This window comes from Artemia franciscana, chromosome 21, assembly GCF_032884065.1.
Source record: "Artemia franciscana chromosome 21, ASM3288406v1, whole genome shotgun sequence".
Classification (NCBI taxonomy): Eukaryota; Metazoa; Arthropoda; class Branchiopoda; order Anostraca; family Artemiidae; genus Artemia; species Artemia franciscana.
Window position 1 is genome coordinate 6,756,079 of NC_088883.1, and position 18,908 is coordinate 6,774,986.

The 18,908-nt window shown below is 34.1% G+C and overlaps 1 protein-coding gene across 3 annotated transcripts in view; it reads left to right on the plus strand.

Annotated features, from left to right (window-relative positions):
- The window catches only part of LOC136040935 (ras-like protein family member 12), a 41,135-nt gene extending 23,495 nt beyond the window's left edge, over nucleotides 1-17,640 (plus strand). For all 3 annotated transcript variants that reach the window (XM_065725362.1, XM_065725361.1, XM_065725363.1), the window contains exons 5-6: nucleotides 1,793-1,980; nucleotides 10,134-17,640. In XM_065725362.1, the coding sequence (XP_065581434.1) occupies nucleotides 1,793-1,980; nucleotides 10,134-10,249 (304 nt within the window). In that variant the 3' untranslated portion in view covers nucleotides 10,250-17,640. The remainder of the gene's footprint in view (nucleotides 1-1,792; nucleotides 1,981-10,133) is intronic.
- The last annotated feature ends 1,268 nt before the right edge of the window (nucleotides 17,641-18,908 follow it).

Here is an 18,908-nt window from a genome sequence, read left to right on the forward strand (position 1 = left end):
TGAGGAGGTGTTGAATGAAATCAAATTCAACTACCTGCATGGAGGTCGTCAAAAAGATGCATTTGCAATTTCCATATAATGACTAAGGATATCAAGTTGAAATTTTCAAACACTGGGTCGGGGATATTGAGCAAATACACTAAGATAATCAAGACTGTAATAATGGTCTATTGTCTATATCTCAGGAAACATTATTAAGTTTAGGACATTAAATTAGACCTTTCTTCTAAATTTAAGAAGGACAATGAACCAGATCAAGAGACATAATATGGAGCCAGGTGGCTATGAGGAATTACTTGTAATATTTCAGGAACAGCTGGGGATATTGACTTTCAGGAATTTCTGAAGGGTTAGGATGCTTAACTACATCAAAAGACATCATATGTATCTTAGTTATCAAAACTGTGTAATTTACAGTATCTCTGAAAGTGCTAAAGGGTATCAAGTTGAAACTTTCAGGGAATTTTGAGCTAGCTACCATACTATCAAGGAGACATAGCCTGAATATCGGCTGCTGGAACCTCTGTTCCATCAAATGTTCACTAACGCAAGCCTTCGTAGCTGAAGAATTTTATTTATATACATTGCTGCTAGATCCCTTGCTACTGGACTAAAGATCAGCCAATCGAAAACAAAATCGATGCGCACCTCTGGGCTAGATGAAACTCCAATCACATTGAATGGCATCCCAATCGAGGACGTCCAGAATTTCAAGAGCCGACCTCGAGCCAATGGGAGGTTTCAAGAAGCACGGGCACCGATGGAATGGACAATGGATCCAGTTGATCGAGCCAATCGCACTTGAAAGAGAGCAATGGAGAGAGGCATGTCGACAAATTCTGGATGCCACGATGGGCCTGGACAAGGCTCGAACGTGACCCAAGTAAGTAAGTACATAGATGTCACGATGACACCCAGGATGTCAAGAATTTTCTATCTGGAAAGGACAAATTACGGCTTTTTGAAAGGAAAATATTAGTTGAAATAAAAAAAAAAATTAATAATGATAAATATATAATAATATGAAGTAACAAAAATAATAATTGAATAATAGGTGAAGGACGGTAAGATAATAATAATTCCACAGATTTCAAATAGGCGCTGTTCAATCCAACGACACATTTCGTTGTGGGGCCTCTGTATTAAGTGCCGAAAATGACAAAATTAATTGTAATATGCTCTACTGAGTGCAAGGCTGGAGTCACAGAAAGGAGTCACAGAAAGTCACACAGAGGAGTCGCTCCGCGGAATAAAGGTTCACAAGTCAGTTACATTTTATATTTATTATATTTTCTTATTCATTATATTTTTTATATTATTATATTATTTATATTATATATTTAATTCATTATATTATTATATTTTTCATATTCATTATATATATATATTCATTATTTTTATTATATTCATTATATAATATATTCGTATTATATTCATTATATTTTTTGTTTGTGGGCTTTAAAGGTTCGCTTAATCAGTCTTGGTTTGCTACAACAGTGAAACTTCCTTCTGAGACTTTTGTGGACTAAACCTAGACTTTGTTTTGTGAGTCCATCTATAATATCAATTCCTTCGTCTCTTTTTTACATAAACTCTCTCTCTCTCTCTATTTCTCTCACTCACTCACTCACTCACTCCCTATCTCTCCCTCTCTCTCTCTCTCTCTCTCTCTCTCTCTCTCTCTCTCTCTCTCTCTCTCTCTCTCTCTCTCTCTCTCTCTCTCTCTCTGCTTTCTCTATCTCCCTCTTTCCTTTTTAAATGTCTAAGACTAATGTATGTATTTTGTTTTAAGGGAAGTTACGTACACAGAAGGTTCAAACCTAAGTTGTCAATATGATGCTACTTTCCATGAGATTAGTGTGGCTGAAAACTATAGCGAAGTAGAAAACGTATTTCTTACAGTTGCTAAGGATTTTCTAAGGCTGCAGGAACGATCAGGATCCTGGAAAATTCCAGGCTCCCTCGAAGACAGGTCAATAGGTAGTATACATTGATTTCTTTATTCTGAACTCAAAATTGTTAATTTTATTAATCTTACTCTGTTACTCTTTCATCTTAAACTTTATTTAATAATGTGCGATCAGAGACATATTAAGCATCGAAAAAGAGGCAGCAGCCATCCCTCATATGTTCTACCACCCAGAGGTGCTCCTACCAAATGTAGCCTGATATCCATTAGATGTTACTGGTAGGTGTAGCGAAGAACCGCTCTGTTAAGTGTATATTCTACGATATGAATAGCATGCCCAAACAGTGTCATCTATCTTGATCAACAATATCTATGACTAGAAACGGGTATGAAAAAGAGTGAACAGTTTGATTGATAAGGCGATCCATGATAACGTTGATAACGTGATTTCTCCAGTTAATTTTGAATACGATTGTGCCACAAAACGTAAAAACACAAAGCAAAAGTTGTGTGTTGTATTTGCGGCAAAACGTTGTCTAACTTATTTTTCGCATGTGTTCCAAAGGTTCTGGTATAATCTTACAATCTGGCTAAACTAGTTCAGTATCCTGCGAAGACAGATGATCTTGAAAGCAGAAATTTTCTTTTCCTGTTGCTGATGTACATTTCAGAAGGAAATAGAGGATTTTAATTCTGTCAAATCCCATCAACTTGATTCCATAAAATTCAAGTCTAAATAGGGAACTGTGTTATGAATAATCACAACAAAAGGAAGAAGAATTATTTAAAAAGTAGTAAACTTCATCGTAAAGAGCAGTAAGCCCTTATCTATGTATTTTGTGCACGTTTAAAGCTTTTATTATAATCTATTTGGTAAAAAGCCGTCCTAGATGAGTGGTTGACATGCTAGACCTGAAATCCTTTGTCTGTTAGGACATAGGTTTGAGTCCTGGTTTTGCTGGTTGTACTCCGTTTTGCTCCGAAATTTTCTCATTAGCCTACAAAATAGGATAAATAGTCTATAATTTCTCAGAGCCTATAAATAGGAAGCAGCTCTAGATGAAAGCGAGAACATTTATTTTTGTATTTCTAAGTTAATTTGTAGTTAAATTTAGAACCTTTTAAGAAGGAAATATGCTAGAACAAAGAGACATTTTTAGATGGTTCATTTTTTGCTCATATTTAGAGCTTTGTTCGCGTGTTTGACAACGCATCCCCAGCCTCCCTCTAATTGTCTCATGTAGCCCTACAAAATACAAATAAACTGACCAAAATAAAAGAAAATGATGGAATTTTTACTTTATAATATGTAGCAAGTATCAATGAATCATATTTACTTTTTCTCCCTATTTTTATCTATTTTTAAATTAGTTTTCATTAATTATTTTGTCCTTTTTTCCCACATGGCCTAAGGCTACATGAGACAAAAAGAAGGGGACTGAAAAAGTTGTCAAAAAGGTGAACCAATCCATGAAAATGAGCATAAGATTTATGATACTAATGTGTCTTTTTTGTTCATGTCTCCTTCTGAATAGGTTTAATTCTTAACATTTACCTCAATTATGTTTCACCTAGGGTCCAGTTTTTTGTAAAGACAGCCTTACTTCTTCTTTCCCAAGAAATTATAGTTCAGTTACAAGCCTTGCGGTAATAACTGTGTGGGGGATGTCATTCTAAAAGACATAATTTTCAGACCTTTCACCTACACTGAACAAAATGGCTATCTCAAAATTTGGATTGGTTGTGTTTTGGGAATTGATGGGTGTGTGTGTGGGGGGGGGCTTGTTTCCCTCATATCACTTTTAACTATTAAAAAGCTCCTTTCAATTTCCAATCTAATGAGTATTTTTTGAAGTTTGTGTGACAACAAATGGCTATCTCAAAGTTTCTATCAGGAAAATACAATTTTTGTGTCTAGGGAGGGGGGATATCCATCCTCCGATCACTTTGAATCTTAAAAATGGTTTTAGAAATCTGACTACCAATCCAATGAGCCTCTTTCTGTAAGAACCTTATATGCCCCCAGGTTATAACTTACAACCTTGCCCTTAGGGCTGTGGGGGGCCTGTCATCCCCACACCCTAATTTCTGGACCTTTTTACTACACTGAACAAAATGGATATCTCAAAATTTCGATTATATGAGCTTGGGGAAATGCTGGGTGGGGGGAGCGGGGTTAGTTGCCCTCCAATCACTTTCAACTATTAAAAGGGGTACTAACCCCTTCAGTTTCAAATTGAATGAGTCTTTTTCGAAGTTTCTACAACAACTAAACGGGCATCTCAAAATTTCAATCAGATGCATTTCGGGAAAATATGAGGTGTGGGGGAGGGGGTATCCACCCTTCGATCATTCTGAATATTAAAAGAGACACTACCACTTCTATGGCACCAATCCAATGAACCCCCTTCAAGTTCACACGATCACCCTCTCTATATGAACCTTTTATGCCCCCAGGGTATAACATATAACCCTTGCCCTGAGGGCTGTGGGAGGGATTGTCATCCCATAATAAATCATTTCCTGACCCTTCAACTTCGTTGAACAAAATGGATATCTGAAAATAACGATCAGATGCGTTTGGGGGAATGGTTGGTGTGGGACGGCGGTTAGTTGCTCTCATGCCATTTTCAACCATTCAAAAGAGCACTATCCTTTTCAATTTCCAACTGAATGAGCCCTTTTTAAAGTTTCTTTGACATGTCCATCGATACGAAGTGCCCCGGTCTAAAACCCAAAAAAGAAGAAAAAAAACTGCCCACATTACTCTTTGCTTAGGCAACTCTAATGCGCTGTCTATACTACTAAGTTTTGTTGAAAAATTCCATAATAAAAACTTTAGTGCAAAAATTGAGTTCTTGAGGAGGAGGCAGCCCCTTTCATATACGTAATAACATCTGTTCGTTTTAAGTTTTGATGCTGCTGCTTACTTTCAGTTCAAGAACTTTTGTTTTATTTAATTACTTACAGATAGTATTTGTCAATGGGACACATACGGAACAAGTTTTTTCAAGATTAAATAAAAAAAAACTAGATTTTTTTAGCTGAAAGTAAGGAGCGACATTAAAACTTAAAACGAACAGAAATTACTCCGAATATGAAATGGGTTGTCCCCTCCGCAATCCCTCGCTCTTTACGCTAAAGTTTGACTCTTTGCCACAATTCTACTTTTGAAAACAATTAAAAGCTTTAGCGTAAAGAGCGAGGGATTGCGGAGGGGACAACCCATTTCATATACGGAGTAATTTCTGTTCGTTTTAAGTTTTAATGTCGCTCCTTACTTTCAGCTAAAAAAATCTAGTTTTTTTTTTATTTAATTTCTGAACGTTTTTGAATTAATGCATGTTTGGTTTTGGCTCTGCGCACATAAATTATTAAAATGAAATTTGTATATTAATTCTTTTTTTGGCTAAATGGCTTTCTCTTAGTTTTGATCAGACGATTTTGAGAAATAAGGGGTGGAGAAGGAGGCCTAGTTGCCCTCCAATTTTTCGGTTACTTAAAAAGGCAACTAGAACTTTTAATTTTTAACGAACGCTTTTATTAGTAAAAAATATAGGTAACTTAAGAATTAACTTACGTAACAAACTTTCATAATCTTATATTTTTATTATGTATACAAGGGGGTTTGTACCCTCGTTAATACCTCGCTCTTTACACTAAATCGTATTTAAAAAATTACTTCGTATATGAAAGAGGCTGCTTCCTCATCAACGCCCCGCTCTTTACGCTAAAGTTTGACTCTTTCTCTCAATTCTTCTTTTTAAAACAGTAAAAAACTTTAGCGTAAAGAGCGGGGCGTTGATGAGGAAGCAGCCTCTTTCATATACGAAGTAATTTCTGTGCGTTTTAAGTTTTGATGTCGCTCCTTACTTTCAGTTAAAAAAACTTGTTTTTTTTTTATTTAATTTCTGAACGTTTTTGAATCAATGCATGTTTTGATTTTGGCTCTCCGCAGAGGAATAATCAAAACGAAATTTGCATATTTTTTGGCTAAATGGCTTTCTAATAATTTTGATCGAATGATTTTGAGAAAAATAGAGGGGGGACGAAGCCTAGTTGCCCTCCAATTTTTTGGTTGATTAAAAAGGCAACTAGAACTTTTAATTTTTTACGAATCTTTTTATTGGTAAAAGATTTACGTAACTGATAAATTAGCTTACGTAAAGAACTTTTGTATTCTCATGTTTTATTACATATATGAGGGGATTCGCCCCATCGTCAGTACCTTGCTCTTTACACTAAAGCTTAAATTTTATCCCAATTCATTAAAAATGACCCCTGAATCACAAAAGCCGTAGAATAAATAGTTGAAATTACTAAAAATACTTTAGCGTAAAGAGCGAGGTATTAGAAGGAGGTGAGCCCCTCATACGGGTAATAATTTCTGTTTGTTTTAAGTTTTATTGATGTTCCTTACTTCCAGCTGAAAAAGCTTTTTCACATTTATTTTTTAATTGTTTTTTTTTAATAATGCTAGTAAATCCTGCTCTCCCTTCATGGAAATTTTCTTCTCCCATGACAAATTCTCGATGGAAAGTTCCCCCAGCGTATCCCCCTCTTCTCAACCCCTCCCCCCAACCAAAAAAATCCTCCTGAAAACTCCTGTATACTTCCCAATAACCATTACTATATGTAAGCACAGGTCAAAGTTTGTAACTTGTTGCCCCTCCCACGGGGACTGTGGGGGAGTAAGTCGTCCCCAAAGACATAGTTATAAAGTTTTTCGACTATGCTGAATAAAATGGCTATCTCAGAATTTTGATCTGTTGACTTTGGGAAAATAATTAGCGTGGGAGGGGGCCTAGGTGCCCTCCAATTTTTTTGTCACTTAAAAAGGGCACTAGAACTTTTCATTTCCGTTAGAATGAGCCCTCTTGCAACATTCTAGGACAACTGGGTCGATACGATCACCCCTGGGAAAAAAACAAAAAAAAAAAAACAAAAAAACAAATAAACACGCATCCGTGATCTGCCTTCTGGCAAAAAATGCAAAATTCCACATTTTTGTAGATAGGAGCTCGAAACTTCTACAGTAGGGTTCTCTGATACGCTGAATCTGATGGTGTGATTTTCGGTAAGATTCTATGACTTTTAGGGGGTGTTTTCCCCTATTTTCTAAAATAACGTAAATTTTCTTAGGCTCGTAACTTTTGATGGGTAAGACTAAACTTGATGAAACTTATATATTTAAAACCAGCATTAAAATGCGATTCTTTTGATGTAGCTATTGGTATCAAAATTCCATTTTTTAGAGTTTTGGTTACTATTGAGCCGGGTCGCTCGTTACTACAGTTCGTTACCACGAACTGTTTGAAAAGTAAAGAGTCTCATTAAACCAAACATTGGCAGAAATAAAGTCAAATGATTTTCAAAATAAAACCTATGGAGTCTAATAGAAAAAAAGATGTAGAAAAATTTTTCTGTGAAAAAGACTGTCACTAAAAAATGAACAGAAATTAATTTAAAAAACTTTTTCCACAAAACAAGAAAAGAAAAGTAAAGAGCCTCATTTAGCCAAAAATCAGTAGAAATGAATTCAAATAATTTTCCAAGCGTGATACTACCACAAATCACCATCAATAAATGAATTAAACCCAAAACGAACAGAAATTACAATTAATAACCGATTCAAATTCAAAACGAGCCAAAATTAACGTAATTGCATTATTAAAATTATTAACATTATATACACAGTCAAAATTAAAAATAATATTATTAAAATTTATGTTCAAGACCAGAACATAACTTGCACTTTACTGAAAACAAAATACATTTTAAATGTTTTCTCTTTTTGACTTCAATAAAAGAAGCATTAAAACTATAAGGAAAACGTGTCAGAATATGTTTATTAAACAGACAGTACATGGTTATTTATTTTGTTTTTTTAGTAAAGTACAAATTATGTTCTAGCCTAAAGAGGACATTGGGGTTTTCAGCCCTACTCCTTTTAATTTCTGCTCGTTCTAAGTTTGACTAGGTTATCTATTGTAATTTCTGTTCGATTTTGGGTATCGTTTATTTGTTAATGGTGATTTGTGGTAGTTTTACACTTAACCAGCACGACCAACCGCTTTCAGTTTAGAGAAAGACTACTCTCTGATATTGAATCCGCCAACGACATAGGCTTGGTTGCGCACACTGTCGAAATTTCACCAAATCTTTAAAGGTGCTCTCAGAAAAAGCCTCAAAAGCTGGACCGAAGATTAACTGGCAGAAAACCAAAGTTTTACTCATTGAGCCCCCACGTTCCGTTCTACTTTAAAGGAAGTCAACGTTGAGAGCAACCAAGTAGATGTGGTTGAGTTCACTTACCTGAAATCTACTCTGTCAACGGATGGCTTGATCACAAATGAGCTTACATATCGAATAGGCAAAGTGTCGGCAATTGTTGGGAGTTGGAACAGCATCTGGCGTAAGCCAAACGTAAGTTGTCATATCAAATTACGCAGTTACAATGCGTTGCTCAGTACCGTGCTGCTGTATGAAATGGAGGCGTGGAGACGATATCACACAAACAGAGCATCTTAGAAGGATGTAGGGACTAGGAACTTTACTGGACTAAGTTATTTAGCAGCACAGACGGTATTGCAGGGACGGAGCTTCTTCGAAGAATCGAGGGACTTTACTGGACTAGCTTCTTTAGCAACACAGATGGTATCACATAGACGGAACATCTTCGAATCGTGGGACTTTACTGGACTAACTCCTTTAGCAGCACAGACGATATCGCATAGACAGAGCATCTTCGAAGGATCAAGGGACTTTACTGGACTAACTTCTTTAGCAGCACAGACGGTATCGCATAGACGGAGCATCTTCGAAGGATCAAGGGACTTTACTGGACTAACTTCTTTAGCAGCACAGACGGTATCGCATAGACAGAGCCTCTTCGAAGGATCAAGGGACTTTACTGGACTAACTTCTTTAGCAGCACAGACGGTATCGCATAGACAGAGCCTCTTCGAAGGATCAAGGGACTTTACTGGACTAACTTCTTTAGAAGCACAGACGGTATCGCATAGGTTGAGCATCTTCGAAGGATCGAGGGACTTTACTGGACTAACTTCTTTAGCAGCCAGACCCTCCTGTCACGTACTGACAAAAACTCCTTTCTCGACACAGCTTGCCCAGCATACTATTCAGTGGTACGGCCAAATCCTTCTATTTATGCCTCTTGGCTAGTCACCGGAGAATCTTCGGATAAACTCCAACGCCTATGGCAGCTCTTTCACAGTACCAACTTTGATTAGCAATAAAGCGGTTTAATTAAAAATGGAATTTTGCGCTCCCCTTCTCTTTTAGATTCAAGGTAGAAATATTTTATCCCATGTTTCACTAATATGTCTTCTTGTTCTAGAGTTAATTCTAGTAAAGAGCAACTGTTTGAACACTGTGTTTCCCCTTTGTTTTGCTGCATTTTCTGCGTAAAATTGCATTTTGCTATAATCTATTCACTTCCAATGCTTAAACAGAGGACTAAAACTTCCAATTTTCAATTTAATTAGTCCCTTCCCCAATTTCTACGACAACCCCTTCTATACAATATGACCAGGTAAAAAAAAATATATATGGAATACACATCGCTCTTTACTAACTGTCATCACATGGGGGCACTTAATTGGTCGGCTGATGTTCTATGATTCGTCAGCTAAATGGTCTATGATTGGTCAGCTAAGAATAGTAAATCAATCAGAAATAATTTCAAATAATTTTGGACCTTATGTCAACCAATGTGATGGGCATAAATGGCTACTGTGAAATCTTATTAGTTATAGAAATGCTAACAACACATAACTGAAAATAATAGTTGGCTAAGAAAGTTTCACGTTGGCTAAGAAAGCGTATCACACTGAATTGTCTAAGATCCGTAAGCCCTCTTGATCTCAGTCGTAAGAAAATGTTACAGTTTAAACTGGGTTGACTCCATAAGGAGCGATTGACTAAATAAAACTATCATTGTTTTGTTGGCTAAGTCCTAAACAGACCAATTCGCTTATATTGCGTAAGCCAATTAAGTTCCTTAGCTACGTATTAAATTACGATGGCTTAAACTAGCTTTGACTCATTTACAAAGAAACAATCAACCAAATTATCAAATTTTCAGCCTTGGTAAGGTTCAAAAGCTTAGGAAATTAGTTTTAAATTATTTAGTAATTTATATATAAACAAATTTTAAATAAATTGTCTCCATATTCATTTATTGATTTCTATTTTTTTTTAGGACTTGGTGATCGCCTAAGAAGTCTTGGTTCATCCAAGTTAAACATCCCTCGGGACAAAGAAAACAAGTTCACACTCCTCAAAGACACTCTGAAGAATATGTTTCAATCCCAGTAGTTCTATCATAGTAAATTCTTAATAAGTGTTGGCCTCTAATCAGCTGATACAGACAACGGAGGACTTTTTCAAAATTTAAAAATTTTCAAAAAGTTTTAACAATTTAACCACAAGACGTAACCACGATTTGCAGCAAATAGAGATACATTAATGCACCTCTCAATATACTCGGAATGATTTAACGAAGAAACACGCTTCAAAAATTCTAGAGCTTAACATAATTATAAAAAATTGTATTGGTAAAACTTATTGAGCGTTATTGTTGAATGTCAAACTTATTACATTAATTAAAATTAATCAATTGATTTTTTTAAAGTATTTAAACACAAATAATACTTGGTCTTTTCATTTTTGTCAATATGAACAATATCAAATCAATATTACTAATCAAAAAAACTGTTGTAACTAATTTCTTCTACTATTAGTAGTAACAAAGAGTAGTTCAACTACAGAGATTGAAACTAAATAACGAACTTAATATAGTTATCAAAATTTTATAGGTAAAACCTATTGAATGTCATTGTTGAATCTTCAAACTTATGCTAAACATGACACCTGATACAATAAGCAGTAGTCACACTAACAAGATGACATTAAACCTCAAATTTGATATTGTTCGATTAAGTCTCAATTAATGTCAATATTGAACTTAACTATGTCCCTTGCAGAAAACGAATATAATAAAACGAAACGAATAAAATAAAAATAAAACGAATATAGAAAACGAAAAAATAATAATAGTATTATATAAAATAATAAATGAATAATAAATATAATAATAAATAGTAATACAAATAATAATAATAAATAATAATAATAAATAATAATAAATAATAATAAAAATATAATAATAAATAATAACAAATATAAATAATAAAATAATAAATAAAATAATATATAAAATAATAAAAATAGTATTATTATCAAAGAAATGTAACACAAAGTAACATATTATGAACAGCATGAGATGACATGGAAGGCAAAAGTAGTAACAAACAGTAGACAAACTTAATATAAAAATTAAAGTTATTACAATCGAACATCGAATTTTATTTAGATGTCAAACTTATTGTCATTATAAAAATTGTTACTATTAAAAAATATAAAATTTCAATATTGAATGTCAAGTCTGTGCTATGCAAGGCACTAGAAGAATATAGTAATCAAATTAATAAGATTAATATTGTAGGTTGTACTTATTATTATGATTGATATTTTTATTGTTAAAAATTATGATTTGTCATTAAATGTCATTATTCAAAAATAATCCCTTGTTGTACAATGCAAGCCAACAGTAGTCAATCTAGTCAGCAAATGACCAATCTAGTGAGATTAACATGAAATTTCAGGCTTAATTTTTTTAATAAAATTTTATTGTGGAAAATTATTAATCGTCATTAAATGCCAATGATACTTAATTCCTTCATGTGATATTTAAGAAACCAGAAGTAATAACCGTTAGTAAAACTAAAGAGACTTAAAATTACATGTAGACTTTAATAGTATTGTGAAATTGTTATTGTTAAAATTCATTAAAGGTCATTATTGAATGTCAAACTTAATAACGTCCCTTTTTATCATCAGGTGACGAATATAAAATAATAAAATAACACTATTATAAAAAATTAATGTAAAGAAGCATATTATGAACAGCGTGGGATGTCATATTAAAATAGAATATAATATTTTCTAAGTATAAATATATAATAGTAAACTATCGTAAATTTAATGCACAAAAAGTTTCGGCTTCTAAGGACAACAAAAGTGGGAGGGGGGGGGGGGGCTTAAAATAATATTATTTTTGCCAAGCAGTATTAGCTCACTGCAACGTTGTGGGCTTATCGCCAAAGTTGGCTTCCAGTATTTTTCAAGCTAGCGTTCTTTTACAGCACATAAGACATAGCCCAAGCACCAAAATCACATTTGAATCACTTTTCTTAGTTAAGCCAAAAGAGAATTTCTCATGCTAGCATTCTTTTATAACACATAAGACATAACTTAAGCGTCAAAATCACACTCGAGTCACTACTCTTAGTTAAGTCAATGTTTGTTTGACGGTTAATTTTTGTAAGTACAACATACGGAGTTACATACTATTAAGAATTTACCAAAATCACCCTCAAGTCACAATTAATTTTTGTAAGTACATCGTATAGAGTTACCTACTATTAAGAATTTACCATGTGTCTCAAATTCAAATCCCGGTGCCTACTGTGAAACTCAATTAGTTGTTGCTCAAGTAACTATGCGAGCGAAATTTTTAAGTTTTTATTTATTTGTGCACCTTTTTTGTGTTATTGTTATATTGTGTTATATGTTTCTATATGGACAAAGTGTTTGCAACTATTGTTAAACATAGTAAAAGTTTTTTTTTATAATTTATAATTTAATTTTTTTGTATCAGTTTATTGGTTTCACTCTCCGTACGGAAGCAAAATGAAATAAAGTAAAATAAATTAAAATTATTATCATTAGGTTCCATAGTTTATGTTCTTTCAGATTTTCCTTGCGAAAACCAATTTAATTCTCTTTTTATCTTGTTGCTTTTGCTTCTGGATTGTTTCTGGGTTGTTGCACGCTGCACGCATTGTAATTAATATAATATATTAATAATATAATATAATATATTAATATAATAAATTAATATATTAAAGCATAGAGTTCATTGAATAGTTATTGTCACAGCAATATCAAGAATTTGAATTAAATATAGTACTTTCTTGAAGACTATCGGGCTTGAGTTTTGAAGACTCAGCTTATTCTTGCGTCAGCTTGAGTCTTAATCTTGACTTTGTGTCTTAATTCAGCTGAATCTTGAAGACTCAGCTTTAGTCTTGGTCTTGATTCTTGATTCATATGAGCCTTGAAGACTCAGCTTAAATTTGAGTCTTTACTGATTTTTGAGTTAGCTTGATACTTAGTCTTCGGTCAGCTAAGTCTTGAAGACTCAGCTAAGTCCTGAGTAAGATTGACTTAGTTTTGAGTCTTGAATCAGCTTGAGTCTTAGTCTTGACTTTTAGTCTTTAGTCAGCTAAGTCTTGGAGATTCAGCTTAGAAAATGTAGAGAGACTGTCACTTTTTTCTCACACACTTAGCAACTGAGTAAGTCCTGAGTAAGATTGATTTAGTTTTGAGTCTTGAATCAGCTTGAGTCTTAGTCTTGACTTTTAGTCTTCAGTCAGCCAAGTCTTGAAGATTCAGCTTAGAAGTTGTAGAGAGACTGTCACTGTTTTCTCACACACTTAGCAACTGAGTAAGTCCTGAGTAAGATTGATTTAGTTTTGAGTCTTGAATCAGCTTGAGTCTTAGTCTTGACTTTTAGTCTTCAGTCAGCTAAGTCTTGAAGATTCAGCTTAGAAGTTGTAGAGAGACTGTCACTGTTTTCTCACACACTTAGCAACTGAGTAAGTCCTGAGTAAGATTGATTTAGTTTTGAGTCTTGAATCAGCTTGAGTCTTAGTCTTGACTTTTAGTCTTCAGTCAGCTAAGTCTTGAAGATTCAGCTTAGAAGTTGTAGAGAGACTGTCACTGTTTTCTCACACACTTAGCAACTGAGTAAGTCCTGAGTAAGATTGATTTAGTTTTGAGTCTTGAATCAGCTTGAGTCTTAGTCTTGACTTTTAGTCTTCAGTCAGCTAAGTCTTGAAGATTCAGCTTAGAAGTTGTAGAGAGACTGTCACTGTTTTCTCACACACTTAGCAACTGAGTAAGTCCTGAGTAAGATTGATTTAGTTTTGAGTCTTGAATCAGCTTGAGTCTTAGTCTTGACTTTTAGTCTTCAGTCAGCTAAGTCTTGAAGATTCAGCTTAGAAGTTGTAGAGAGACTGTCACTGTTTTCTCACACACTTAGCAACTGAGTAAGTCCTGAGTAAGATTGATTTAGTTTTGAGTCTTGAATCAGCTTGAGTCTTAGTCTTGACTTTTAGTCTTCAGTCAGCTAAGTCTTGGAGATTCAGCTTAGAAAATATAGAGAGACTGTCACTTTTTTCTCACACACTTAGCAACTGAGTAAGTCCTGAGTAAGATTGATTTAGTTTTGAGTCTTGAATCAGCTTGAGTCTTAGTCTTGACTTTTAGTCTTCAGTCAGCTAAGTCTTGAAGATTCAGCTTAGAAGTTGTAGAGGGACTGTCACTGTTTTCTCACACACTTAGCAACTGAGTAAGTCCTGAGTAAGATTGATTTAGTTTTGAGTCTTGAATCAGCTTGAGTCTTAGTCTTGACTTTTAGTCTTCAGTCAGCTAAGTCTTGAAGATTCAGCTTAGAAGTTGTAGAGAGACTGTCACTGTTTTCTCACACACTTAGCAACTGAGTAAGTCCTGAGTAAGATTGATTTAGTTTTGAGTCTTGAATCAGCTTGAGTCTTAGTCTTGACTTTTAGTCTTCAGTCAGCTAAGTCTTGAAGATTCAGCTTAGAAGTTGTAGAGAGACTGTCACTTTTTTCTCACACACTTAGCAACTGAGTAAGTCCTGAGTAAGATTGATTTAGTTTTGAGTCTTGAATCAGCTTGAGTCTTAGTCTTGACTTTTAGTCTTCAGTCAGCTAAGTCTTGAAGATTCAGCTTAGAAGTTGTAGAGAGACTGTCACTGTTTTCTCACACACTTAGCAACTGAGTAAGTCCTGAGTAAGATTGATTTAGTTTTGAGTCTTGAATCAGCTTGAGTCTTAGTCTTGACTTTTAGTCTTCAGTCAGCTAAGTCTTGAAGATTCAGCTTAGAAGTTGTAGAGAGACTGTCACTGTTTTCTCACACACATAGCAACTGAAATTTAACTAACGTTGTAGGCACTATTAAAAGTCCCTTTCATGTATAAAGTACACGAAATAACATACAATGAGGCAAAAAAGAAGAAAAGGTCAAATTACTTTGTTCAAATTTGTCATTTTAATCAAATTTCCTAGTAGTTAGACTGGCTGTTTCCCGGCCCAACATGGATTAACATTAAAATTAAATACAATTAAATAAAACAAAATTAAAATTTAATTCCACCTTAAAGAAAATTCTTTAAAGGATGATTATAGACATCCTTCAAATACCCACGCTGTCTCTCAAATTTTTTACTATACATAAAAATATGGGAAAAAATTAATGAAATAAGTTTTCGCATAGAAAATATTATTACTACAATTCATATGTATATTATAAAGTGAGAATGTTTTTATTAATGTGTTAAATTCTGGAGAGATGAACCACTAAATTGATACCGGTTTTTTCCTTAGAAATTCCTACCAGAACCTTTTTATGTGGAGAGAAGCACTAGCGGCTTAATAATGTTTACTTTGCGGCCTTTTATTATACTGATGTATTTACTTGTCTTCGAATTACTAGAGTAAATTATTTGAAGTAAAAGAACTTAGAAAAAAAACTTGCATTTACATACATTTTTCTAATGTTGTATTATACCACTTGGAACGGATTTCTAGTTTGAGAACATAGCGCGTTTCACTGCTCTGATATTACTTTGCAATTAAATGTAGTCAATTAAAATGCCACTATCCCTGAACAGAAAATATCGCATGAAGATGCATCCTCGAGTGACAGTTAGGGCGGCAATTGCTCCCTCTTGAATTTGAGGAGCCCTATTTTGAAGTGTTTTCATTCCAACAAATCGAGCAAAGGCAGCTATATTCGGGAAAGATTTTCAAAATAATGTTTTTTTATATCTTCATAAAATGAAACTAAAAACTATTTTTCATTTTTTATATATATAATGTCGCTATCCACACTGCCTTAATTGGTCTTTTGAAAGACCACTTAAGTGGTCTCTGGAAACTTCATTATTGTTGGCACCAATTTTTATTAAATATAACCAAACGGTGATATGTAGAAGCATCAGATACTATTAGTTCTATGTACGGATTCAGTAAAACCTTTTGAAACTTTTTGTGTGTAAAATATTGAATTCTGCTGCAAAATATAGGCTGAGTGTCTGGTCCCCTCTTTCTCTTAGTCAAAATAAGGGCCTAGAAAAAAGTCCTGTCATAACTTAATGCAATACAGAGGTTTTCAAACGTTTATTTTATTGCCAATATTAGAATCACATTAACTGATACCACAAATAATATCAGTATATCCATAATAGTATAAGAATATTATCCATATATAATGTCCATAATACATTAATATTTTACATATCCGCAACATATTAATATTATTAACATATTGATTTTACATATTAATATTGGGAAATACCGATCACAGGCTTGTCGTCTCTAACCTTAGACTAGGCCTGAAAGCCCAGAAAAGTGACCACCGTCCCCCCAAATTAGACCTGAACAATCTCGCAAACTCCAACACGCGCCAGGTCTATGCTGTCTCCATCTCAAACCGTTTCGACTGTCTTGGTCAAATTTCAAAATCTTAAGAAGCATGGCAACTATTCAAGGACGGCATATTGCTTTTGGCTGAAAGTACTATGGGTCGTCTGAAGCCCAGAAAAAAGTCCTGGATATCGCAGGAAACTCTAGATGCTATTGAACAGCGTCGCAAAGCACGCCAAGCGAAAGAAATGGTTACCTACAGACGTCTAAACGGCGTAAGAAATAAATTCCTCCACAGAGACAGAAAGACACAGAGACAGTGACATGCGCTCTATGCAAACAACTTCGGGATCTTACAGATGGAAAACCATCCTCCCTAGGCCCTATCAAATCTAATGATGGAAATATTCTCACTGACGAGAGTGCTCAACTGTCTGCCTGGCCTGGACTGTGTTAGCCAGCCCGACCCTGACCTTCTACCCCCTAGTGACAACGATTCCTATCGTTTAAAACATTATTTATGATGGCGGGAAGTTGTCTACTGAACAATTAAAACCTTATGTCGATTCTAAGGGCTCTATGAAATCAAAGATGCTCTTTTTAAGTTAAAAACCGAAATTGGAAAGTCAATAAAAGTGACATCAAATTGAACACTCAACCAAATTTCAAAGCTGAAATAAAGCACTAAAAAAAAATCAAGCTAAAACTGAAACTAAAGCTTAAATTTTAACGTGAATTTTGAGTGTTTTATTTGAGTTTTTAACATATAAGATTTTTATATGACTCCACTTTCATTGAGTTTTTCCTAATCAAATACTCAAATAAAGATAGCATCAATTTAGTATTAGTATAGCTATACGACAACTAATGTAAAAATTAATTTAAGAGGGGGGAGAAAAACTAAAAAAAAAATGCAAATTTTATTAGACTGTTGTGGTTATCGAAAAATCATGGTCCTTTTGTGTTTCTTTCCACCCTCCTCTGAGCCCAGCGTTTTTCCTGCTGATTCCTATCTCTTTTGAGTGTTTTTCGTCGTTGTTGTTAATTTTTCCTTTTAATGTGTGATTTATTTTGAAGCGAACATAGGATAAAATCTATTGTGAAGAATTTTAATATAAGCAACTTTAAATATCTATTTGTCTTTGTGTTCAAAGTATTAGATCTGGATATTTCCAAACAGTGTATTTTGAATTCTTAGAGAAGAAATTCTAAATACGGTATACTATTTTGCATATAAAAATTTTCCTAAATAATGTAGGAAAAGATCAGCCCTTGTTCAAAAATAATATTTTTGATAAAAAAAAAATATTGAATATAAAGAAAAAGGCTGTTTGCCTCCTTACACTTGTCCCTGTCTCGTCAAGTATTGAATAGCCAAGTATTGAAAAAGTGGGAATTATTTCTGTTCCAAGGCTATTGCACTTTTTGCTAAAAGCCATTCATATAAATATTGATGGGGAACTTGCCCCCTCATATATGTTACTTGGACTAAACGTACAAATTACTTGCGGAGGGCAATTGCTCCAACCGGTTATTTAACACTAAACTAATTGTTTTTCCTTCTTTAAATAATTTCATCAGTTTGGGTATAATATTAAGAACTTTAATATTCTCTTGGCCTCTTTAAAACTTTTACAGCAACGAGCGTTTTTCCAAGGCTATTAAACTTTTTGCTGGAAGCCATTCATATTAATATTGATGGGGAACTTGCCCCCTAATATACTTTACTTGGGCTAAATATACAAATTACTTGCGGAGAGCAATTGTCCCAGCCAGTCATTTAACACTAAACTAATTTTTTTTCCTTCATTAAATAACTTCATCAGTTAGGGTACAATATTAAGAACTTTAATATTCTTAAAAAATTTTATATAATATTCTTAAAAGCCTCTTAAAACCTTTTATAGCGATGAGCGTTTTTCCAAGGCTATTGAAATTTTCGTAAAATTCTAGTTAATTGACTTCTTGCTATCTCGGAAAGGGTTTAGGTTAGGAAAATGAAACTTTCAGGGATGAATCTGCAGACTAAAGTATGTCCCGGGAAGGTATTTTAAAGTACCCACATCCACTCCTTATCCCTCTAGAGGACCCTGAAATTTGCCTACATGACAGGTCTAGAATATACCTATTAAAATTTTGACAAAACAACATTTTACCTTAATTTTCAGTTACTAGTTGCATTTTCTCTGCCTTTAGTTCTAAAATTGCAATTCCTGTTATTCGAGTAGAATTTTGATCCTGACTTCTTGCTATCTTGGAAAGGGCTTAGGTTAGGAAAATGAAACTTTCAGGGATGGGTTTACAGGCTAAAGTATGTCCCGGGAAGGTATTTTGAAGTACCTACCTCCACTCCTTCTCCCTCTACAGGGCCCTGACCTTTGACGACCTTTAAAAATATGTG